The 23170-nt window shown below is 50.4% G+C and overlaps 8 protein-coding genes across 8 annotated transcripts; 4 read left to right on the top strand and 4 right to left on the bottom strand.

Annotated features, from left to right (window-relative positions):
- Window positions 1-331: 331 nt before the first annotated feature.
- On the bottom strand, window positions 332-937 carry SETTUDRAFT_31093 (uncharacterized protein; the record flags this gene model as incomplete). The annotated part of the gene is made up of 1 exon (XM_008026829.1): window positions 332-937. The coding sequence occupies one exon, from the start codon at window positions 935-937 to the stop codon at window positions 332-334; it is 606 nt and encodes a 201-aa protein (XP_008025020.1).
- Window positions 938-1984: 1047 nt separating this feature from the next.
- On the bottom strand, window positions 1985-3260 carry SETTUDRAFT_162946 (uncharacterized protein). The gene is made up of 4 exons (XM_008027189.1): window positions 3030-3260; window positions 2751-2958; window positions 2513-2700; window positions 1985-2455 (listed from the first exon to the last, which is right to left on the bottom strand). Exons 1-4 carry the CDS (start codon window positions 3225-3227, stop codon window positions 2438-2440), a joined length of 612 nt encoding a protein of 203 aa, XP_008025380.1. The 5' UTR covers window positions 3228-3260; the 3' UTR covers window positions 1985-2437.
- Window positions 3261-4082: 822 nt separating this feature from the next.
- SETTUDRAFT_89314 (uncharacterized protein) lies at window positions 4083-5971 on the top strand (the record flags this gene model as incomplete). The annotated part of the gene is made up of 5 exons (XM_008027188.1): window positions 4083-4226; window positions 4277-4906; window positions 4949-5159; window positions 5232-5495; window positions 5646-5971. The coding sequence occupies 5 exons, from the start codon at window positions 4083-4085 to the stop codon at window positions 5969-5971; spliced, it is 1575 nt and encodes a 524-aa protein (XP_008025379.1).
- A 232-nt stretch (window positions 5972-6203) lies between these two features.
- On the bottom strand, window positions 6204-8269 carry SETTUDRAFT_162945 (glycoside hydrolase family 13 protein). Its single transcript, XM_008027187.1, has 3 exons — window positions 8123-8269; window positions 6889-8072; window positions 6204-6823 (listed from the first exon to the last, which is right to left on the bottom strand). Exons 1-3 carry the CDS (start codon window positions 8201-8203, stop codon window positions 6292-6294), a joined length of 1797 nt encoding a protein of 598 aa, XP_008025378.1. The 5' UTR covers window positions 8204-8269; the 3' UTR covers window positions 6204-6291.
- Window positions 8270-8847: 578 nt separating this feature from the next.
- On the top strand, window positions 8848-13873 carry SETTUDRAFT_178753 (uncharacterized protein; the record flags this gene model as incomplete). Its single annotated transcript, XM_008027186.1, has 4 exons — window positions 8848-9006; window positions 9066-12763; window positions 12819-13295; window positions 13364-13873. The coding sequence occupies exons 1-4, from the start codon at window positions 8907-8909 to the stop codon at window positions 13871-13873; spliced, it is 4785 nt and encodes a 1594-aa protein (XP_008025377.1). The 5' UTR covers window positions 8848-8906.
- An 863-nt stretch (window positions 13874-14736) lies between these two features.
- Window positions 14737-15742, top strand: SETTUDRAFT_153559 (uncharacterized protein; the record flags this gene model as incomplete). The annotated part of the gene is made up of 4 exons (XM_008027185.1): window positions 14737-14886; window positions 14928-15023; window positions 15197-15604; window positions 15656-15742. 4 exons carry the CDS (start codon window positions 14737-14739, stop codon window positions 15740-15742), a joined length of 741 nt encoding a protein of 246 aa, XP_008025376.1.
- Window positions 15743-17710: 1968 nt separating this feature from the next.
- On the top strand, window positions 17711-19353 carry SETTUDRAFT_135101 (uncharacterized protein; the record flags this gene model as incomplete). The annotated part of the gene is made up of 2 exons (XM_008027184.1): window positions 17711-18206; window positions 18260-19353. The coding sequence occupies 2 exons, from the start codon at window positions 17711-17713 to the stop codon at window positions 19246-19248; spliced, it is 1485 nt and encodes a 494-aa protein (XP_008025375.1). The 3' UTR covers window positions 19249-19353.
- A 1312-nt stretch (window positions 19354-20665) lies between these two features.
- Window positions 20666-22654, bottom strand: SETTUDRAFT_87990 (uncharacterized protein; the record flags this gene model as incomplete). Its single annotated transcript, XM_008027183.1, has 5 exons — window positions 20666-20908; window positions 20955-21250; window positions 21297-21966; window positions 22017-22175; window positions 22223-22654. 5 exons carry the CDS (start codon window positions 22652-22654, stop codon window positions 20666-20668), a joined length of 1800 nt encoding a protein of 599 aa, XP_008025374.1.
- Between the last annotated feature and the right edge of the window lie 516 nt (window positions 22655-23170).

The following is a 23170-nucleotide window of genomic DNA, read 5'->3' as shown; positions in this document are numbered from 1 at the left end:
TCAACCATCTACATAAATCCTTTGACTACTTACGTACATACATACAGCCTTTGCCGTACAAGAAACCGAGTAGATTGTATCCTTGTATAAGCCTTGCTCAGAGGGACATTGTTCATTTTCTTCTATTTGTATTTTTTTTTCTGTTTTGTTTTTTTTTACCATATATGTGCAGTGTAGTTGATACCAAGTTTGTCCTAGTCGATAATCGTGTTGGACCAAAATACGGCAAACTCACGGCTGCCATCACTGCTCACTTGATATACTCCTCTTCGTGTCCATTATTTTGCATAGGCACATAACCACTCACTTGTGACTGCATCTACCACCCCTACTACGTGAGGTACCTGCGTTCCGAGCCACCAACCGCGACATGGTCGGATTCCAGTGCAGCCATATCCTTGCCCTCAATGTCGTCCAGAATGCATTGCCACGCCTCCTCGCACTCCTCTGCTGAGGGCTGGCCGTCCACCCAGCTACACTGCAAATCCCCCACGCCTACTTCAAATCCCCCATCCTCCTCGCCCTCTTCAACCGCATCGTGCGGTTTCTCATGTACCGTACACCGATTAAGCAGGCCCTTTAGAGGTTGCATGTTGGCAGCAAGCCAGTACGCTCGGTGAAAGCGCTTCTCGCTAGCCTTGGGCATGTCGCAGTCCCACCTTTGCCTCAATCTCATATCCACACAATGTTGAAAGAACCCCTGTATGTTGGGTGAAATCGTCGTCCAGTGAATCTCGTCGTGTGTATGTGCAAAGCGACCGTAATACCCGATGCTCGTCGTGGTTTCTGCCGGGGGATACCACTCAAACGGATTCGCAGCATTGTGAAGTACCAGAATTGAAAACCGGTTGCCTTCTTTGATAAAACCAGCTGTCGTGTGAGCATGCCACCTATAAAGGTCTGATGTATAAATGTTTTGCTTGAGCCACTCCTCCATGTATGTCTCAGCAAAGTCAAACTGCGTGTCTGGACGAAGCTCATAGAGTCCCACAGGCCATTTGTAGTCCTCGTACCGCGTCGTAATGGGTTGCTGAGGTCTGGGTACTGGACGGTGGCTAGAGACGCTGTGGAAGGCTTGACTCTGGTATCCAGGATGATATATAGGTCGGTGCCCTTTTCGAGTGTGAGTTTCTTGCTTCTTTCGAGTCTTTGCCTTAGCCTTCAAGTTGTGAGTCGGCCACTGCTGGATTGGCGGAATCTTCTGGATAGGCAATGGCTGAGCATTGAATGACTGGGGGGGTGGATGATGCGTGGACGGTGGTTGTACCTGACATGGCTTTGCTGGTAGTGGAGAGATGAATGGCCGAGGAGACTGATGATGGATGTACGATGATTGCACCTGAAATGGCTTTACTGGCACTGGCGAGGTACACTGCTGATTCTGAGCGTACCAGTTGTACAAGTCACTGAACTGATCGTCATAATCGTGATACTGGCGAGGCGGAGTCGGAGGGCGCACACTCTCAGCCGGTTGATAATGAAAAATCGGTGGTGGGGGATACCAATACGATTGTTAGTCGAGTTCAGGGGAAGGTGGAGTTGGGATAACGGCACCCGCTGTATGCATGTTATAGTGGTAGGCAGGGCCTGTGCGTGTCGAGCCTGTGTCAGGTAAGTCCATTTGGTCGAACCAGGTGGCAGGAGTGGTGTTTGGAGAAGGACCCATCTGACGTTGGTCCAGCAGGCTAGATGGAGAAGGTCATGGTGGTGAGTGGAGAGGCAAAGACTGTGTGGATTGTCGGCGACTGGTGGCAGGCGAGAGAAAGGCTGGGGAGCTCGAGGTGAGAGAAGGGCCGTCTGGGCAGCTGTCTATATACAGGGCAGTCGCAGTGTGTTTCTAGCGTGGCATGGAAAGCTTCGGGTCATGGCGATGCGCACTTGGCCAATCAGTCACGTTGAAGCTCCGCCGTCGCTGCCTGGCACTCGCAGACTGACGTAATCAGACGAGATAAACTTCAGATGGACAGTAGAGGGTTGCAGAAAGGGGGGGTAAGTATAGGTGGCAGTCGATGGGTTTTGGCTGCCTTGCATCTGTACACGCAGGTGAGCGGAAGTCGGCGGTATTCGCCATACCGCTCCATTCTCTCACCATCCAGCACGCTCGCCGTTATCACCCACGCAAGCACGCCTTCACCCGAGATTGCCAGCCTGTCCTCACCCAGCTGACCAAAGCGACTTGTCGAACGAAACAGTCGTCGGCAGACTGCCGTGGAACTTTGCAAGCGACTTGACAAAACCATGGATACGCACATGTGGCTTACTCCAGCCTCCTGCTGCCAGAAAATGCTATCATTTTTACCGTACTCCCTCTTTCGCCGCGCTAGACATCCCACCCATGCGCTTCAACGCCAAACAGACAAGCCAGAATGCAGGGCAACACAGCTCCGGGTAAGCAACATGCCCCACCGTACAGAATTTGGAGCCGCCAAAACAACGTCTACACAACACGCTTAACCTGCCGGCCATGTTAGTTGCGCGCTACAAAAAACGTCTATAAATTCCCCGTGCTTACCTCGAAGAATCGCTTCAACCACCAGACCTGGAAGAAACCCTGGGCAACCAGAAACGTAAGTTGGAAGATGCTCCACCACTTGATGCGCGAGTTGGTGCTTTCAGCAGTGTTTCGGTGGACCCGTTCACGGACGATAATGTAGCTTTGCTCATCCTTGACCTGCTGCACGAGCTCCGACATGGAGCGGACTGTACCCGTTAGCCCATTGCCTTTCTTCTGCAATTCCACGTGTCCTTACCCTCTTTTTCCAAAGGATCTTGCGGGGCTTCCGACTCGGGGACATAGACGATGCCGTGGACGTTGAACGAGACTTCCTTGGTGTTGGCGCCCCAGTGCTCGTTGTTGAAGCAGTAGGTGTATTTGCCGTCTTCAGTCGCGTCAAAGGTGTAGTCGCCATTGGATACGCCGCGTTCGTGGACCTGGTAGCTGCGCGAAGGAGTTTCAATCTGTCATGCCCAATTAGTCCTCGCACTGCTCCCATTGATCGCGCCCAGAGCACCACGGCTGGCCAACGCACCCAAAAGTCAATCTCAAGGTTTCCGCTGCCGCCGAATTCCCGGTCGCCGACCTGGAAAGTCACCGTCATCTTGTCGCCTTTGTGCAGCTGCTCGTGGAAGCATTCGCGCTGGTGGGCCTTCATCTGGATGTTGTGCGCTGTCGCAAAGGACAGCAGGCTGCTCGCCGCAGCAAGGATGGCGAAAGACGGGAACAGCATGTTTGCGGTCGTCGTGGTGCTGCTCTGTCGTGCTCGAGGTTGGACTTGGGGAATCGCCAAGTACACACGGAGATGCCAGCTTGCCCGCAATGTCAGGGCCCGGAACACTAGCGTCGCCTTAGTCAGCTGCATTCCCCCATCTCAACTTTGTCCAGACCTCTTCTTCCTCACAACCATATCCACCCATTCCTGGCGCATAGAAATCATATCATGAATCTCTGCTCATTTTAATTCTCAGCTTATACACATGTTCCTTCACTATCTGCATACGTGACAATGCGCCTCTTGGTACTTTGCGATTGCGACCTTCAGTTGCACTGGTGATGCGAGCAGTGGAGGAGACCTCAAAAGAAACATTTTTGGCCTATTCTATGCTATATCATTCAATCATCTTCTGGGCCTAATAGAAGTAGTATATTCTTATGATGTCAAATCGACGAATTTAAGCTCCTGCTACATATCAGGTCCACAAAGATACATCATATCATAATTGCAGACTGTTGAGCTTAGGCGACACGGAACTCATGGTAGTATTATGCGTGTATTCTTTCGGTTTGGGGTATTCATGCTTCAAAAAATCATTTCACACTCATCGTTTCATTTTCACTCACTCATCTGCCCACGTAAGTTTGCTCGAGTACGAGTCGTTGCTGCCAAGGCAACCGCATCAAATGCACTCACGCAAGATGCTGATTGGCCGCATCCTGTTTGCCCATCTTACCTCACCTTCACTACCAGTTCATTCGATCGTAGTAGACTCATATCTTCGGCGTCTTTTTCTTCACTCTTTCAAAGATTTCATGCTCGAGTCCCGACGACCAACTCTCCCGGCCTTGATTTCTACGAACACTGATCATGTCCTACTCGCATGGTGCTCCCCGTCGGGTGTCGCTAGGATATATACTTGGATTCAGCGACAAGCCCTTCAAGGATCCAAAGCCGCCTCTGCCACCGCCACCACCGCCGCGTCCCAAAAAGCCATGCCAGCTGACAGAACTAGTAGGCCAATGATGGTATACTCGATTCACATCCAGCTCTAATCAATCTAGATTGCCACCCCAGGAGGATTGGTCGAGTGGACGGCGAGTGACGGGCGCAAGGGCACACTCACAGGAAAGGGCAAATCGCGACTCACAGCAGCCAGCCTTGCCAGAATACCATCAGATAGGCGGTCCACCAAAGAATTGCTCGCTGTCAAGGATACTTCGAAAAAGTCTGCCGATAACGCTGAAGGTGCAGAGGCATCTGGGGGTTGCGGAGTTGAGGCTACCAATGGATCTCGGAAGTCAGGTTCGAAGAAGGCATCTAGCAATAAGGATGGTCCCAGTAGTGGCTCGACCAAAGCATCTCAGAAAAACACCAGTGGCAGTGCAAATATTCAGGACACCGGAGCCCAAGCAGATGCTGCTGGTGGTGACAGCAAGAAGGGTGAAAAGGACACAAGCAGTAATACAAAGGATGCAGCTGCCCAAAACACTACCACTGCTGAGAATGGCAAAGAAAAGGAAGATGAAGAGTCGAATACATGGACGAAGGAGCAGGACGAAACAATTATACAGATGAAGACGGAAAATGCGTCGGTGCAATGGGCTGTCGTGGCCGAAAAAGTTGGCAAGTCTGTTGAAGAGTGCAAGAGTCGATTCAAAGAAATCAAACCTAAGGATTGGAAACCGAATAACGTGCAGAACAACACTAGTAATGGATATACAGCCAAGAACAAGAACAAGAACAAGAATGGTAATCAGAACCAAAACCAGGGAGGCAAAGAAGGTGGCAAGAAGGTGGAAGAACAGAAAGAAGCAAAGAAAGCGGATGAAAATGACGACAATGGGTGGGCAGCCATGGGTTTCAATGGGCTTATGGGCGACGGCAATGATGGTAAGCAGGATGACACTGCTAACGTCAACAATACGAACACGTGGGAACAAAATGGTACAGGATGGAATTCGGACAATACAAACCCCCAAAACACTGATAACGCCAACAACACGAACGGCTGGGGAGGAGATGATAGCTGGGGAAATACAGGTGTGAATGGAGGCACTGAACAACCCAACGATGCAAACGACTGGATAATAGAAAATCAGACGAACACGAATGGCGACTCGTGGAATAACACAGCAAATGCTAAGGGCGACAACAACCAGGATATCGCCAATTCATGGGATCCAGTTGATGCAGGAGCCGCACCAACAAATTGGGACATTCCCGGCCAACAGACGAATAACGTCACAGGCAGCAACACTCAACCTGCAAACGAATGGCCAAGTGCAGCAAACGCCCCATCAGACCCTCACTCTAATAACGCGCCTGTCGACACAAGCTGGGGCACGATCAACATGCAGACCAACAACGACAACAACAATAACAACAACACAGGCGGTAACACCCAAGCTGCTCCCGCACAACAGTCCGCAGACGCAGCCAAACCCCCATCAGCACCTCGCTCCAACAAAGCACCCTCCGAGTCGCGCTCCCACCGCAGCTCTGCCGGCGGCAAATCCAAGTCCAGCACGCACAGCCGGCCCCTCGAGCTCGAGCTCAAGCCCGACGACACGTTTTCCGCCGACGACTTGCGCTTGATTGCTCGCATTCTGCAGCAGGACTGCAAGATGGTGTGGAATAGGGTTAGCTGGAGGTTTCGCGATAAAACGGGTAGGGTTTTGGATCCCGAGGTGTTTGAGAGGAAGATTACGGGGAGTGTGGAGAAGGAGGGGAGTCAGAGGGGGGAGGGAAAGAAGTAGTGCGGGAGGTTTCAAGGTGCTGGATACAGTGGAGGTGAAGGTGGGGGGTATTGGGCGTGCAGTGAGGCTGGAGCATGACTGGAAGGACGACTGGTTTTGTGAACTCGATCTACCGGTGGACGCGGATAGCTCCAAGGTCATTCTGGTCATTTGGTCTTGTCCTTGGTGGATGGTGTGCTAGTGCAACCTACAAGCGCAGAACTTGTAGTGTACGGTATTTGTCCCCGGCCAAGTTTTCAAATAATTGATTTGCTTTTACTATCTTAAGTCTGCCCGACAATATTCCTCATATGCACAGGATACCACTCCACCTCAATCCCCTACTCCAACAATCCCAATACTCCCTCCCAGGGCTCCAGCTCCACCACTCCACTCTTGGCCCTACCCTCGAGCTCCCTCTCATCATAATTGCCCGCAACCCACTCCTTGACCTTGAGCTCCCCCAAATTCTCCCAGCCGACCTTCTCGCTGCTAAAGTTGAGCACAGTCAGATACGCCTTATCGGCACTCCACCGTCGAAACGCGACAATCTTCTCATCCTCCATATCCAGCATCTCAAAGTCGCCGTACACAAACACGTCTTTGTTTTCTTTTCTGAAGGCAAGCGCTCGCTGCCAGAAGGCGTGGACGGATAGCATGCCGGGGCTGGGCTGCGGGGTTTCCAGCTGCGCGGCGACGTTGACGGCGGGGTAGTCGTCGTTGACGCGCATCCAGGGAGTTCCGGATGTGAAGCCCGCCTGGGGCTCGGCGGACCATTGGACGGGCGTGCGGGCGTTGTCGCGGGCTTTGCGCTGCATGATTTGCGCGGCGAGAGCTTGTTTCAAGGCTTCGTTGGGGTAGAGGTCGCGGTATCTGTGAGAGAGAGAGAGTTAATCTTACTGCAGCGAGGAAGATTTTTTGTGTGTTATGAGACGTACTTTTTGAAGAAATTAATGCTTTCAATGTCTTTGTATTCTTCCGGGCCCCACTCGTTGGGTACGTTGCGCATGCCGATTTCCTCGCCTTGGTACACGTACAGCGTGCCGGCAAGGGTTGTTTGCATCAGACAGAGCAGCTTTGCGCCGTAGTCGCGCCACTGGTCGCTGTCGTCGGTGTACCGGCTTACGCTGCGTGGCTGGTCGTGGTTCTCGACGTACAGCGTGTTCCAGCCGTCGCGCTCGAGCATCAGGCGCTGCAGTCTGTTGATAATCTTCTTCAGATCGCGCGCGTCCCAGGGATTCAGCGTGTACTTGAAATCGCCAGGGACGTTGTCGATGTCGACGAGGTCGAAGTTGAAAATCATGTTTAGCTCGCCGCTTTGTTCGCCGACGACCTTGATGACTTCGTCTTCGTCACGGACGAAGGGCATCTCGCCTACGGTCAGTGTGTCATACTTTGACAACACATCCTCGTGAAGGTCCTTGAGCCACTCGTGCAGTCGCGGACCATTTGCAAAATACTTGTCACCTGGCTGGTACTTGTTGTCTGTGACTGAGATGGGTGCATCAGGGAAGGTCTGGACCTTTGAGATGAGGTTGATGACGTCCATGCGGAAACCGGAGACGCCTCGATCAAGCCAGAAGCGAAGGATGTCGTGCACCGCTGCACGTACATCTGGTTTCTCCCAGTTGAGATCTGGCTGCTCAGGTGTAAAGAGCGACAAATAGTACTCCTGCGTCTTCTCATCCCAAGTCCATGCGGAGTTGGCTTCTCCCAGGATCTGCGCCCAGTTGTTGGGTGGCTGACGGTTTCCGTCAGCATCGTACTTTGCTGGCTTCCAAATGTACCAATCTCGCTTCTTTGAGTCCTTGGATGAGCGAGAATCGAGAAACCATGCATGCTCTTCCGAGGTGTGATTGACAACCACATCCATCACCAACTTCATGCCGCGCTTCTTGACTTGGCTGATTAGATTGTCGACATCCGCCAAGGTGCCGTAGCTAGGGTCAATATCCTCGTAGTCGGCAATGTCGTAGCCCATGTCCGCTTGCGGGCTCTTGTAGATTGGAGATAGCCATATCACGTCGACGCCTAGGTCTTTGAGGTAGTCCAGCTTGGATGTGATGCCGGGTACATCGCCCCAGCCATCACCGTTGCTGTCGAGAAATGAGGCGGGGTAGATCTGGTATGCGGTGAATACAAAGAGAGGTGACGATCAGTGGCAGATCTTACCTGATACACGACCGCCTCCTTCCACCACCGATGCTTGTCAGTACCGACATAAAGATGCTTCTTTTCGGTAGCAGCTGACATTTCGCGTTGTTCTATTGGGCGCAATTGATAAAGATCACAGTACTGGAAATGTGAGGTTAAGCCGAGTTGGACATGTGTCGTGTTTGGTTATAAACGTCACGAGGCGGTGCCTTTTGTGGACCCTTGGCAGCGGCTCCATAGGTACAAGACGCGCATGCGCCCCCGTCAACAGAAAACCCGCGACACCGCGTCCCATCTGTCCAATATCCTTGTGAGGTTGTTACCATATTTGTTCTACGTCGATATTCTACAGATGTGGTCAGGCTACAGGTTTGGAAATGATCATGGTTGCAGAGCTGAAGAGCTGGTGTTGGGCTAATCGCGTTTCGTGTTGGCCTAGTGGATGTCTGGGTTTTTGTGATGACGGCGTGCATGGCAACGTGTGCAATGCGGACCGATTGCGGCGCATACCGCAGCAGCTGAGATTCTTGCAGGTCTGGTTCAGCGACATCTGGGGCGATGAGCCTATAAGCTGCGCGTGGCGGTCCAAGGTGTTGGGGTGGCGTGAAATGGAGCTGCTGATCGGTAGCCAGCCTGCTCCTCCTCGCGGCACGGACTGGACTTTCTCAGCCGCTGTAATGCTCCGTTCGCGCACAACTCGCAAATTCCTTCTATCGCACTAGAGGGAAAGACACCCGAAGAAGCGCAGAAACACATCTCCATTAGCGTTGTGTAGAAAGTATCGAACGTTGCAGCCTGTCAAATGTCTGGAACCCCGCCCCACCATCAGCACGTTAGCGGCATCTCCATTCAGAACCATTTGGCACGCGATGAGTTGTTTGCTGGCTCGAACACATCCCCGGGTATTCTATGCAATGCTTTTTCGGGATATACATTACATGCTAATACGGCTGCCATCTAGAAGAGTTGAACCGGGTCCTCGAGGCGCTCTTCGTCTCTGACCCTTACCTCCATCGCAAGCGCCGTATCGCCGTCTTAGGGGAGCCATTCCCAGACAGTTGCAAATGGATCACATATGATGAGAATTATTCCGCCTGGCTAAATGGCAAGAATACTGGCGACAGGAATTACAATAGCAATACGCGCGTGCTGTGGATATCTGGCGGTCTTGGTTCGGGCAAGACGATGCTGTCTATCTTCCTAACAGAAGAGCTGGAGAGCTACACAGCGCAGACAGACAACGCAGATGTGATTTTCTTCTTCGTCATGAGCTATGATCCGCACAACACAGCCCTAGCACTACTTCGTGGACTTATACATCAAATCATCAAGAAGCGGCCACAACTGCTCAAGCACGCACTACCATACTTTACGCCAGGCCAGACACAGGTAACGCTGTTGTCTGTAGACACACTATGGCTCATTTTCAGTAAGCTCATCACTGATGCTGAGCTTGGGACCATGTTCTGCGTGCTTGACGGGATTGAAGAGGGTGACAAGAGCATAGCAGAAGAATTACTACCTAAGATTATCAGCCTGCTCCAAGGTGGTACCTTACCATCCGTAGAGGTTCCAAGAAAGAGCATATTCAAGCTAGTAATGCTCAGTCGAGACATGCCTGGCCTGCAAGACGTCCCAAGGATAACGATGCCAGACTTACTGGATACCCTTTCAGAGACATATACCCGTACACTACTAAAAATCCCGCTTCAGCATCGGGAGGCTAGCCGGGAGATATTAAAGTGGGTAACGTTTGCCGCTCGCCCCCTCCGGCTGCAAGAGCTAGCGGCGGCGGTGCGCATCCAGCCCCCTACCGAAATGGCCATCGAAGCAATCATCTCGCTGCATAGTCCTCTGTTAAAGATACAAGGGTGGGGCAGAGTCACCTTTGCCCACGAGTCTGCACAAGACTACCTGCAGCGCGAGCTGCGCGATGACCATGCAGTGCTAGAGGGATTTCGACTCGAACCCAGCAGAGCGCATTTTGACCTAGCACAAGCGTGCCTCGACTGCATTGAGCAAAGCGACTTATCAAGTCGTACAGATCTCAAAACAGAGAGCAGGCAGAAATCTGAGAAACCTGAGAAATCTGCGTTATTATCCTATGCTGTGATGGAATGGCACCAGCATGCGAATCATTGTTCAATGTTCGCGGCCCAGCTTTGTGACCCTGCTCGGCCATTTTTCGAGGCGAATTCTTCTGCACGGAAATTTTGGTGGAACAAATACACAAGAGGAGGCGTTTCAAATCCTTCGGCACTGTATATGGCTTGCTCATCCGGAGCCCTTACATGGATAGAAGCAATACTTTCCAAGAACCATAAAGAAACGAGATCAGATCATGAGCTTGCAAATCACCAAGAAGATAATTATCATGTACCAGAAGAAGTGTTAAAAGCGGCTGCCAGGAACGAAGAAAATGGCGCAGAAGTCTTATGGCTGCTTATTGAGCGGCTAGGAGATAGCATTCAGATCACGGAAGAAGTGTTAAAGGCGGCTGCCGGGAACACGAACGCGGGTGGTGATGTCATGGATCTCCTCCTTAATCATCAAGAAGATATTCAGATAACAGAGGAGATAGTAGAGGCGGCCGCTAGTAATAAAGCGATTGGCCAGGAAGTCATATCTCTCTTGAAGAGACGACAAAACGCCTACCACCTAAGGGCGCAGGCACAAAGCACTGGCTCGTCATTGATAGAAGAGAGCCTTTCGCATATGGCATCATTCACTATTTTTTCGTCGCAGGAAGAGAAGGCGACTGAAGCAACTTCAGTTTCGGGTCCTTGCGCATTCTCAGTCTTCCAGTCTCGGAAAGAAGCTCCTGAACAGGACGACAATGCTTCCGTGATATCTCAGGATACTGTGGACATGACACCAGAACAAGATGCGGAGGTCATTTTGAAATTTGCAGATGCTCTATACGAGGGCACTCGGCACCTCGACTTTCCTTTTGATGGGTCCAGCATGATTCATGATACGCTACTTGAGACTAAAATCAAGGGGTTTAGTCAAAAGGTTAAAGACGATAATCCACGACATAGCAAGGAACGGAAACCGACACGAAAGGTAGCGAAAGCCATACATCGTCTCAGCCTGGATATATCGAGAAATTTTGCACGGAAGCTGTTCAATGATGACTTGCATTCTTCCGGAGCCGAATCAGACAGCATTCCGGAAAGACCCTTACTCCACTTTGATATCCCACAGGAGTCAATGGAAGAAAAGATTGAAAGATTAGGACATACCGATGTTGAAAGTCCGACAACTGTGGTCGAGACACGCCATGACCAGGGATATGATTCAGAAAGTTCAGATAGTTCGGATTCTCTGTCTCCGATAACACATATTCGGCCTGACTTCGAAAGCTTGTATGGGTATTTCAAAGACCATCCCGCTTTTGGGGCACTGATATTGGATATACAACAATTGATGAAGCACTTCCACTATGATGCTCTGGACCATATACGGCACAGTGTGTCTCAGGTCACGGAAAACGCATCAAACTCAACTCTGCATTCCGAAAGAATATTCGAAGCTCAGTTCCACGCAGACTGGAACCTGTTGCGTTTTCTGGAAGAGCGTCGAGCTTACGGGTTGAACGGTGATTTGGGCTCTGCCCTGATAATTACAGGCAACACACAGGCCGCACAGCTCGAAACAGTTGCACAATACCTTCTCCAGACGTGGGATGTACATTGCGATGCTCTCCTACCTGCACTTCAGGAAGCAATTTCTGGCTCACACGGTAAGATTTCCATTTCAGAATCTTTTCACGTCCTATCCGTTAGCACATTTGATCTTAATGCATTGACCGCAGTGCCGAATTCTGACGATCAATCTTTGGATACACGAATCGTTTTCACTGAAGGTAAAGTCTCAGCATCAGTCACAGGGCCAAAAGATTTCCTAGTTGCTGTGGCCCAACAACTAGCATGGCTGGGTGCCACCTGTAGACCTCGTGAAGAACAATTGCCGTCCGAAACACGCCAACATCCATACTACCACGACACCATTTTGACACAGGACAATACTGAACTCAATGAGTTTCGTATATCGTATGTCAAAGTGCTGGTTGACGAAGACGAGGCTTCACAGTCCTGGACCTGTCTACTCGATGGACCGTGCATTGCTTCTGGCTGTCCCATCAGCGTGCGCTCGGAAGACGAGGCTGGATTACAATTACCATCAGACTTCTTAGGCACTAAAGAAACAGCCTTAGAAGTACTGACGGTCAGGGGTACAGCACCAGCTGGGTCTTCGACAAAATGTTTCATCAACGGTTGGGGAAGCTACAATTTCGAAAAGGAATTTCAGAGTTCGGAGCAACCCAGAAGTTTGATTTTTCTGGAACAGAAACTCAACAGCAATATTTCCGTACTGGCATATTATCGACAATCTCTGATGAATTTGGCAAAGAGACACAAGCAGACTGGTACTGAACACAGGCTCCCGTCAAGTAACAAATTACCTCATGTCGTGTCTGAGTTGCTGGATACTGACCCAAGTTCTATCGACTGGTCTTATGGGCATGCAATCAGCTTTTCTAACAATCTCAAAAGCAAATTTGAAGATTGGACGAGAGAAGAGTGGGACTGGTGGCCGTTCAGGCACCCACAGAGAGCGCTTCGTTCTAGCGAAGCACGGCTGTACTGGACTTGTGTAAGCACTGGATCCAGGGTTCTGATGTAGCAAATTTAGATCTGACAAGTGTCAGGTATGCGGAGAGAAAAGATGGGCAGAAGTCCCAGCAGACTTCGCAAAGAGGGCAACTCGAATTGCCAAAGCATGCCGTCTTAAAATTGGACGACTTGCACATTCCACACCGGGTCAAGCCTCTGCAGGGACACCTTCACAGGCACAGCCATCTATTGCAAATCCATCAAGCAGTAACATCGCACAAAGCTCATCAAGTCAAAGTCAAAAAGTCAGCGGGCCTGGTTCGCCCTCCAATAACCCCAACATTGGATGCAGCTCAAGCACCCCCATTAGCACCCCTTCTTCAACCTTACCTTCTCAACACGTATTTCTTCTAGTGACCTCTGGCAACGATTTTCGTCTTGCTCAGATCAGAGTCGACAATATCGAAACATACAAGTTCTTCCACGAATTGCGACGCCGATACAACAGTCTCCGGCCTTTTTTGAGAAGGTGGCTCAGCATTTGGGTCTATTCTCACTGTGATTTCTATCAGGTAAGATTTTCCCTATACGATTAAACCCTCTTCATACTATGTACAAATACTCACTTAAATCACAAAAGTGCGACAAGTGGGAAGCTTACCTTTACGAGCCTCGACGAGAGGAATTCCCAAATGGTGTAGAATACCAGTATGCGCCGCGCCCTATGGATCCTATGCCGCCAATCACTCCGCACCAGTTCTATCATCGCTTCCACGCTTGCTACGATCCGCGCCCATACTTCCATTTCTACCACAAATGCAGAAGCTTCAACAAGTTCACTCGAGACCATCTGAGAATGATACCAAAGCGTGAATTGACTATCGTCGAAGGTTCAGACAAACAAGAGGCTTTCTGGGGAATATTTGCACGCGAACGACCGTCGATACTTCGCCTTCTGCTTTACAACTTCGCATGCGCGCTACCCTGCATTATTTTCTTCTTCATGTGGCTCTTTTCATGGGGGCATAGTGGAGATTTGCAAACTGCCTCGGTTCCTATTTCTGTTATGCTGGCATTGCTTTCGGTTTTTTGGAGCATTTTCTTTGCCCATCTGGAAATCAACCAGGGAGATAACAGATCTCGGATGTGATGAGAAGCATCTGTATTACATTACAAATATTTGTTAGATATAGGCAGCCTGATCTAAGCAAGCAGTTTTTCAAAGGGATATATGAAAATATACATAGCTATGAATTAGAAAACTAGTACCAATTTCACGTAGCTGAAACAGCGCATCGATGCTCTTTGATTGGCAGCTGAAACTTAGCTGTAGCATTAATAACTATAATAGTACGCAACGGGTGAGTGGGTATAGTAGGTAGTAATAGATACGCCTAAAGCGCACTAGCGCGAGGGAATCACGTGATGATCATCCAACAAGAGCCAATTGGATCAAAGTCCAATTCAGCTGATAACTGTCATGTTCTGTAAAGATTTCCACATTGTAGTAAAGCCCAAGTCACCGATATTTTGCAGAGAGAGCCCTATTCAAAACTTGAGTTGGAGACTGTAATATTGGTGATGGACAACATGCGACCCTCAATAGGCTAGTAGCATTTTTAGCAGTATCGACAGCGCGCCAGTGAAGCGCGACCAAGGACACACTCCCGACGTTTGGCATCTCAATCTATGCTTGGCTCTAATCACAGGAGCAACATACATCGCAGCCTAATGTCATTTGTGCAGCCAGGCGACAGCCGCGGACACTGTGGTGATTGGCCGGCCTCAATATCCAACTGCGTCATGAGCTAACAGCGCACGAGACCCATTGCTTGCTTCAGAAACCGGGAAGAAGCAACTACACAGCATATACATTTGGCAACACGGCCGTCCATCTTTCTGCGATACTAGAAACTCTGATCCATCTCCGCATCTCGGTCCGATAGATAGATACCGCGAGATCAGCATCGACTGCAACGGACCAACCTCGAAGCCAAGACATTTTTGCGAGCTATGACGCACCAATCGGATCTCGAAGAGCGAGGCACATCCGGCTCGCGGACACCACTGCTCGGGTGCTCTGCACATCAGCGGATTGGGGCGGGGGCTATTCAAATGACAAGAAATGGTCTGCGTTTCGGGTGTTCCAGTTCTTCGGTGGTGGTATTTACGCCCCGGATTCGACGACGTATGATCCGATTGAGATCCTGCTGAACACGGAGGATGAGGATGAGAGGGATGATCTTACCATTTTGTGGAGGGACAATAAGCTGAGTGAACTGAACTTTGTGGGTGTTGTGGTAAGTACCAAGGCCGATTGTTGCAAGGTCACGTGTTTCACGCGAGCGTACTGCAAGAGTGCCTAGCAGGCGGTGGCTCGGGGTCTCTTGGCAAACAGAACAAACTTGCAGAATCACGATTATATCTCACAGAGAAATAAAGAGAATATAGTAGAGAAACTGACATGCAACAGGCTGCCCTCCTTGCTGGTGTCCTTACGTCCACAGGAAGCTGGCCAGACATTTTACCAAACGGCGAATCGTCACCATGGTCTGTACGCACGTCGTGGTACTGCGGTATTATTCTCTCCCTGTTCAGCATCCTCACAGCTGCCGATCAAACTGTCCGGCTCCACCGCCTCTCGTCGCACCGTGATGGACTTGAGAATATCCGCAAACTACTTGGAAAAACGAACGGCGAGAAGAGCCATTCTCCTAAGACGGGCCGGAGATCGCCGAGCCGTCTTCAGATCTTTACTTGGCAGATGCCCGTCATGTTCCTGACTTCTGCAACCATATGCATGATTGTCGGCATGTTCCTGCATGTGTGGTCTGCAACCACGCATTTGGACCATCCACGGTTGTGGGACGACAATACCAAGGTACGCTACTTATTTCATGCATATCAATAGACTTACTCATACCCGATGCAGGTTGCTGCAACGTACAGCGCAGTCGCCATTGCCGCTGTTATAATTTTCTTCATTGGCCAAGTCTCGCTCTTTGCGCCACTTCGCTAGTCATGGGGATCAGTGTGTCCTCTTGTCCGGTCCTTGGCAGTAGGGGTGCTTGCATTGCTTTAAATTGTGAATAAATTTGTGGAGTCGCCAATCGCGATACTACATTATACCTGAATCGTAACCATGTCCATCGAATCAATACTTGAGATGCATCACAGGTCGCATTCTTCGAGCACCGTTATGATGACCTTGGTGTTTCCCTTAAGCACGCGCCCAGACCTTCAGAACCTCAGCAGCGGAGGAAGCGGTCAAGTTAGCGAGCGCCATGGTAGTTTAGAGAAAGATCTCCTCAAGTCCTCGTGCCGTTGTTGATCCAGGCCCGAAAGGGAAGAGAAAGTTTCGCCATGCGATAACTAGATGGCTTCCTTTTGACTAATTGCACTAAGTTCCCGGAATAGATGCGAACGCTGCAGGAACGGGTGATCGGTCACTCTGCCTTCGAGCTTCGGGACTCCGAGGGGCGGTGAGGTGAACCGGGTAACCCATTCAGCTGCGTTCATCATGGAGGATCTAAACCAAACTTCGAACCACAAGAGGATGAGAAGGAACCAGTGTGCAGGTATAGATAGGACTAACCCCGACTTAACGGGAAACCGTCCTATGCCCCAACAAAGGCTGTAGGAGTGCCTTTGCCTGCCTACTGGTGGAGACTTTTTTCCGGCTAAGCCTTTCGGATCTTAAAAGTAAATTTTGTTCCTGAATCAGAGCTCTCTTGGCACATAATAAGGAACCGAGTTTGAAGATCTTGGTCCCCAAAGCTTGTCTCTCGAGCAACTGTGCCGCAGTGTAACCAGAGGCACCGCTCTGTGCATGGCATGTTGTCTGATTCGAGGCAAACAGGGTTCTGGTATCTTGGCAAAAGCCTCCCAACCACGTGTCTGGTGCCTGGAGAGCTGTTCATGCGCGTCGGAAAAGTAGCGGTGGTTTTGGCAAAAGCAATGAAAAGGGGATGGATAAATGAAGGACTCGGGCAGTGACTTTGATCATGCAGTGATGGCAGGCGAGAATGTTGGTTTTAGGATCTGTTCAACATTCCATGCCCCCCCATATCCTCCCGCACTCGGTCATGCTTAGATGGAAACATGGGTGCGCCCAACAAGATCTGCATCACGCCAGGCGAGAGTGCGTTGTGTGTAGCCAGCCGATGAGTCCGAGCGGGGAGGGCGTACAACTGGTGGCCTTGGCCTACTCAGGGCTGAGCCCGGTAATGGTGAGGGCCTATTTCTGGCGAGGACGCAGGGATACTCGGCGAGTATGTAAGGACGCTAGACTTGTTAAGTATTGCTTGCAGCGAAAAAAATCCCATTCGAGGGTTTCATGTGGAGTAAAAAAGCCGGCGACTGGCAAACTCGCGAAGAAGAAAACACTCGAGATGGACTGCAGCTTGCCCCCAGCGCCGAAGCTGGAACAACAACAAATTCACTCAGGAGGTACTTGGCAGGGCTCGCCTTGTCCTCACGGGCGTTTGTCTCGGTTGGCCAAGCGCGCCTTGGGGGCCAATATGCAGCTGGAAGCATTTCACCGCCCTCCGTTGTCTAGTTGGCCAGCTCTCCCCTCGTCCATGGCTACTCATGGCGCCACGCCTGCGATGCATTTATTGAGGGATCGTCGGCTCCCCGCGTTTTCTTGGCAATGAGCTTGGCATCCGACTGTTGTGTAAAACTTACTGTCTGCTTTTACTACCCCATTTGGCGGCGGGGATGCAGATCAGCCAATGGCACGGCCGCGTGTCAGCTGAAGCTGACAAGCCAGTGCCCCAAAAGTGCAACGCCACACATTAAGCCTCGTATTCGGGAGGCGCTTTGATCTGTACCAAGGTATCAGGAAAGCTGCGATGCTTCGGATGTATGCTTTGATGTTTTTCGGCTTATGCGCTGGAAGTGTTTAAGAAGAGACGCGAGGACCGCCAGGAAGACATGTCCAGGCACAGCTTTCTGTCTTTCTCTCTCTCTCTTCTCATTCTTCAAGATGCGTTTCCTAGCTCTCTCATCGCTTAGCTTGTTTGTCAGCGCTGCCGCTGCATACGAGGAGTTGCAGAATGCATGCGAGGAGCTTGCAGCTGTCCTCCCTAACAACACCTTTTACCCCACGGCTCCAACATACAATGCCTCAGTTCAGTCGTACCCCTTCCTTCAGCAAAGAGTTCACCCTTCTTGTATCTTTCGCCCAAGCACACCTAGCGATGTATCTACAGCCGTTACCATCCTAGCGCGGACAAATGGCACCAAGTTTGCGATTAAGGGTGGAGGCCACAACCCCATGGTCGGCTCTAACAACATTGAGAATGGTGTCACAATCGACATGCAGAGTCTGAACAAGGTGCAGGTCGCAAAGGGCGACAAGGTGGTCATGGTCAATGCCGGAGCACTGTGGCAGAATGTTTATGACGAGGCTGACAAGCGTAACCTGACGGTTATGGGTGGACGAATTGGTGTTGTTGGAACTGCTGGTTTCCTGACTGGTGGTAAGTAAAATCTCCCTTGAGATCTGTTTGATCAAACACTCATCGCTCACTAGGCGGTATCTCATTCCTGAGCCCCGAACACGGCTGGGCATGTGATGCGGTAGTCAACTTTGAAGTCGCGCTCGCCAGTGGCAAGATTATCAACGCCAACGCGACATCGCACTCTGACCTCTTCGCCGCCTTGAAGGGTGGCCAGAATAACTTTGGTATCGTCACACGCTTCGACCTCAAGGCCTACCCCACGCGTAAAATCTGGGGTGGCCGAACCGTGTACGGTCCCAACGCCACTACATCTTTGCTGACAGCATACACCAACTTCAAGATGGGCACATATGACCCGTATGCCGCTGGTTGGGTGACCGTACGATACAACCACACAGCTGCTACCTTCAGCCCAGTGAGCATCATGTGGTACACCAAGACCGAGCAGAAGCCAGGCGCGTTGAAGGAAATCACCGAAGTGCAGCCTCAGGTGATGAACGGCAGGATTGAGGCGCCTATCAGCGAGCACACGAGGAACGCCTCGCGCCAGGTTTCCGCGAACCCCCAACGAACCATCTGGGCGACTACTTCTTTCAATATCAACCCAACTATCATGCACAGCATTCACGCTATGTGGAACAAGATTGTACCCGAAATCTGCAAGCAATACGCTGCCGCGAAGCCTATTGCAGAAATTACCTTCCAGGCTCTTCCCGCGCCACCGCGCAACGGCACTGCGCCCAACATCATGGGATTCAAGCCTGACGACACGCCTGAAAAGGACCTGATCTTCCTCCAAATCATCTTCACCTTTGAGGGACCCGAGTCCTTTGACGGCTTCGAAGAGGCACTAAAAGACCTGGTTAAAATGGTCAAAGACATTACCAAGAAGGAGGGCGTCTACCACCCATACCAATACTTGAACTTTGCCGCTTCGTTCCAGGATCCCCTGGGCAGCTACGGCAAGAAGCAGCTGAAGAAGCTGATCAAAATGGGGGAGAAGTACGACCCTGAGGGTGTTTTCCAGACACAGGTTCCTGGTGGATTCAAGCTTATTTGAGCGACTTGAGTCATGATTTTACTGCGTATATGAGGACTGTTTCTGTCTATAGTCTAGACTAATGTGCAATATTAATGAGACATCCACACGATGTGATGATTTAACACTACTAGAACATCTGCAACTGTGTGCCATGTTGTGACTATGATTTGCACGTAGTGATTCTTGAATCTACACTAAAAGCCTATCTAGACGGAAACAGATGCTACTATCCAACAAGCCCACTCTCCTAGTTTCGATTCGCTCAAGATACAGAGCTTCACACGTGTTATTCACTGCTTATGTTTGCAAATCGTTTCTTACATAAAGGTGTCTCTTGAACACAGGCAATTACTATGTAGATTCCAATTTTCCCAAATTCACATATATCTGAATATCAGTAAAATACCGGATCCTGTCCCCACGCCAAATCTTAGATTTTTCCTCCACGTGCTATTGTCTCAACACTATACTACTTGCCTATTAATTGCGACATTGCCCAACGCTTCTGAGTATACTACTTGACTTTCTATTAGCAATAAATCTTCAAAAATCGAAACATGCACCCTGCTGTCATCTTCGCTGCGACGATTGCAGCGATACTTGAGTTCTGGGTTGTCTTCGCAGTCACATACGCGGCTTTGCAGCGATACGACGGACGGAGATTTGGCGCAAGGGTCAAAGATGCCTTGCGTTTTCCAATTCTGAACATCTTTAGGGTCATATGGGAGCCATAGGGTTTTGTAGGATGGCCGATTTTTCGTGGTGCGATGGGACGATTTCCCAAACCATTACCATTCACCTACAAGTTTTGTTGTCCCGCAAAGAGATACGAACGCTAATCTTCGTTTCCCTAATGTTTTTCTATTCGCGAGCTATCATAGATGATGCGATAGGCGTATGCACTCAATTGTTGCTTGGATACTTTGGCGCTAGTCAAAGATGTTGAATGAAGATCCACGGCTTATCTGTGTTCCAATATAGACATTCATTGCAAATTGCTTTTTCTTCAAGCGTGAGTAAATGGTGTGAACGAATGATAGATTCGTTCGGGATGATTAGAACCAAATGAGCCCGAGATCGAACGTAGTCGGTGGCACGACAACTGGGTTCGGCAATTCAAGTCAGCTCTTCCGCCCAACTGTGACGTTGCTGCATGAGCACCAGAGGCAAAGACAAGCGGAGTGGGAAGGGCATCAACGGTAAGGTCTGAGGTGTTATTGGCGATCCATAATGAATGAAAGCACCAGCGAGGCTGCAGCAGGCACCTGCGCTTGCTACGTCACTGGCAGTGCGCTAACGTAGATTAAGTCTAGCGTATATCTAGTCCGCGGAGGTGTGCTCAGCACGGTCTCTCTATCCCATGGTTTTCCAAGTCTCAGGGTATCAAAAGTAGAGTCTAATCAGAATTCCGTACCGCAGAGTGCCCCTAGTCCCCTTAGAACATTTGCCGGTTCCTCATTTCGACTGGCAAGAAGCACATCAGCACCGCGGAAAGCCAAATGCCACCAGCTCCTAGCCAAAGAATACCGGCGCTTTTTTCGGCAAGGAACTGAGCGCCAGCGTACGGTGCGACTATTCCAGCTATGCGACCTAGGCACGACAGCATGCCACTGACACTTCCTCGGTAGACAGTGTCGAATAACTCTGGAGCAGACGCATATAAAACGGCGTTGAAATACTAGATTTGTTAGTAAAATGTACACACATGGTTTGCTAGTACGAACCGTTTGCATAATGTATTCGAGCGCATTCAGGCCGACATAAGCGGCAGTCGAGGACACCTGGGTATATAGGGCCATGGAGAGTCCTTGGCAGAGAGCAGAAAAGACGAGCGACCATTTCCGGCCCAGCAACGGCATCTGAACCGAAGCCAACGCGATCAGCGCGCCGATGATTCCAGGGAAATAAATTATCATGTACTGTTCGTAAGTATCGCTAACGCTTGTTCTGCCGTCCGAAACGTTGTTGTTGTAGAGAATGATGGGAAGGAAAGACCCCGCCAGGTTGAATGACCAGTAGTCTCCCTAGAACCTAGTTAGCAAAGTCTTGATAATGGAGTTTATAACCTGCCATGTAGGTGAGAGCCAATAAGACAAAGATGTAGGCTGACAGCTTATTATTGAATATGCCCTTTAAACGAGTCATTTCTTTCCCAAACCCTTGAATAACACTCTTCGTTGTGGCTTTCGTGCCCTGAGGGGTTTTGGTTCTGACATGTGCACCAGATGTCGCATTGGAAGCGGCCTCATCAATTGCAGAAAACATATCTACGGTCAATGTTGGAGGCGGCTGCTTGTTGAATTTGGCGATTTTGTGCAGGACCTCGATGGCCTCAGCCTCTTTGCCTCTAGCGAGTAAGAACTTTGGCGATTCGTGAAATTTGAAGATGAAGAAGCGAAGGAAGAACACGGCCAATGTCATGCAGCCGAGGACAATGACGTTGTAGCGCCAGCCCATGTTACTTCCGACTGTGCAGCAAGCTTCACCGTCACCGACAGTCCTGCAAGAAGGCAAGTCGGGATTGCAGCGCCACTTTGCAGTGGTACCATAGGCAATGACGGATGCAATGGCAACTCCAATGGGCTGCCACATGGACAGAAGCGCAACTAGAAAGCGGCGGTTGCGAGGAAGAAATTCAAGCGCGATGGTCGCGTCGATAGGGATATTACCTCCTAAGCCGAGTGACGCTAGAAAGTAGATGGCGCATATCGCACTGTAGTTGAACTTTGGAGCGGCCTGTCAGCTGTTAGCAGGGGGCCCCGAATACCCAATTCAGGGGCTTGTACCAGCAAAAGCCCGAAAACCGAAGTGATGAGGCATGTCAGGTTGAACGCCCATTTGCGACCAATGACATCTACCGCGAGACCAAAACTGAGCGCACCAAAAGCCAGGCCGGCGTTTGCAATGGAGAATATATTTCCCTGCTCTGGAGGAGGAACGTTCATCTTGGTTACATGTCAGCTCTGTTGGAGTAGAAGCTCAAGATGCGCACTTCTTGGTAGATTGCCGTAACAATCAATCCAACTCCTTGCGACCATGCGAGGTCCAAAAAGTAGCCAAAGCCACACAGAAACCAGATGCATATCTGGTACCTGCCCATGCCAAAGTTGTCAATTTCAACATTGATCAGTGCGGCCTTCTTTTCGAAAACGTTGAGTGGGTTCGCAGCAGTGCCCTTGAGGATCGCGGCAAAGGATAGATTTGTTTGATCGACACGTTCGACATCGTTGACAATAGGAATTTCGATTCCAGGGTGATCTTTTATAGCATGGGGTTTGTCGTCGTCGCTAGAACTTCCCTTTGTGCGCTCAGGAAGTGATGTTTCTACCGGGATTTCGTCGTCGCCACCCAGGGACTTTTCAACTGGGATCTTTTCGTCGACGACAAGAGATTCTTGCTTGCCTTCAGAAGAATTCACACCCATTGTAGCTGGGGCGTGGAAGCTGACGATTCAAGATATGTCCTCGTAGGATTGCGTGTGGACCGGGTGTGTGCGGGGCCTCTCGTGGTTTTGACAAGGCTGGAGATCCGCACCGTGGGAGGAGGTATTATATGGGCGGGGAAGCCAGTCTCCTCTGCGCCACGCCCGAACTACTGGTGAAAAAGGATCTAAGCGACGGATACTAGGATCTTGCTCGTTGGACTAACCCTCGTCGATGCAACGGAATTGGGCTCCAAGACGGCAGACTGTTAGCGAAGCAGTGCTCATTGGTTGCGAGCTTATCGAGCCGGCATACTGTATGACATGTTTGAGCAGCAGCACTAGTCCTGGTGCGTATGTTGTAGCTCTTCTCTCGGGCTCTCCGTGTCGCAAAAAACTCTGTTGTAGCTAATCAGATGCCCTGGCGGCTGACGGAGAATGTGAGCTTCACTAGGCTCCCCCTACCGTTCCCAGAATCGACGCAACAAAGGATTGAGGCGCGCCCAGGCCCGCCATGCC

Source organism: Exserohilum turcica, assembly GCF_000359705.1.
Source record: "Exserohilum turcica Et28A unplaced genomic scaffold SETTUscaffold_2, whole genome shotgun sequence".
In the NCBI taxonomy this organism is placed as follows: Eukaryota; Fungi; Ascomycota; class Dothideomycetes; order Pleosporales; family Pleosporaceae; genus Exserohilum; species Exserohilum turcicum.
Note: the sequence above shows the minus strand (reverse complement) of the source record. Positions and strands in the feature narration are given on the sequence as shown.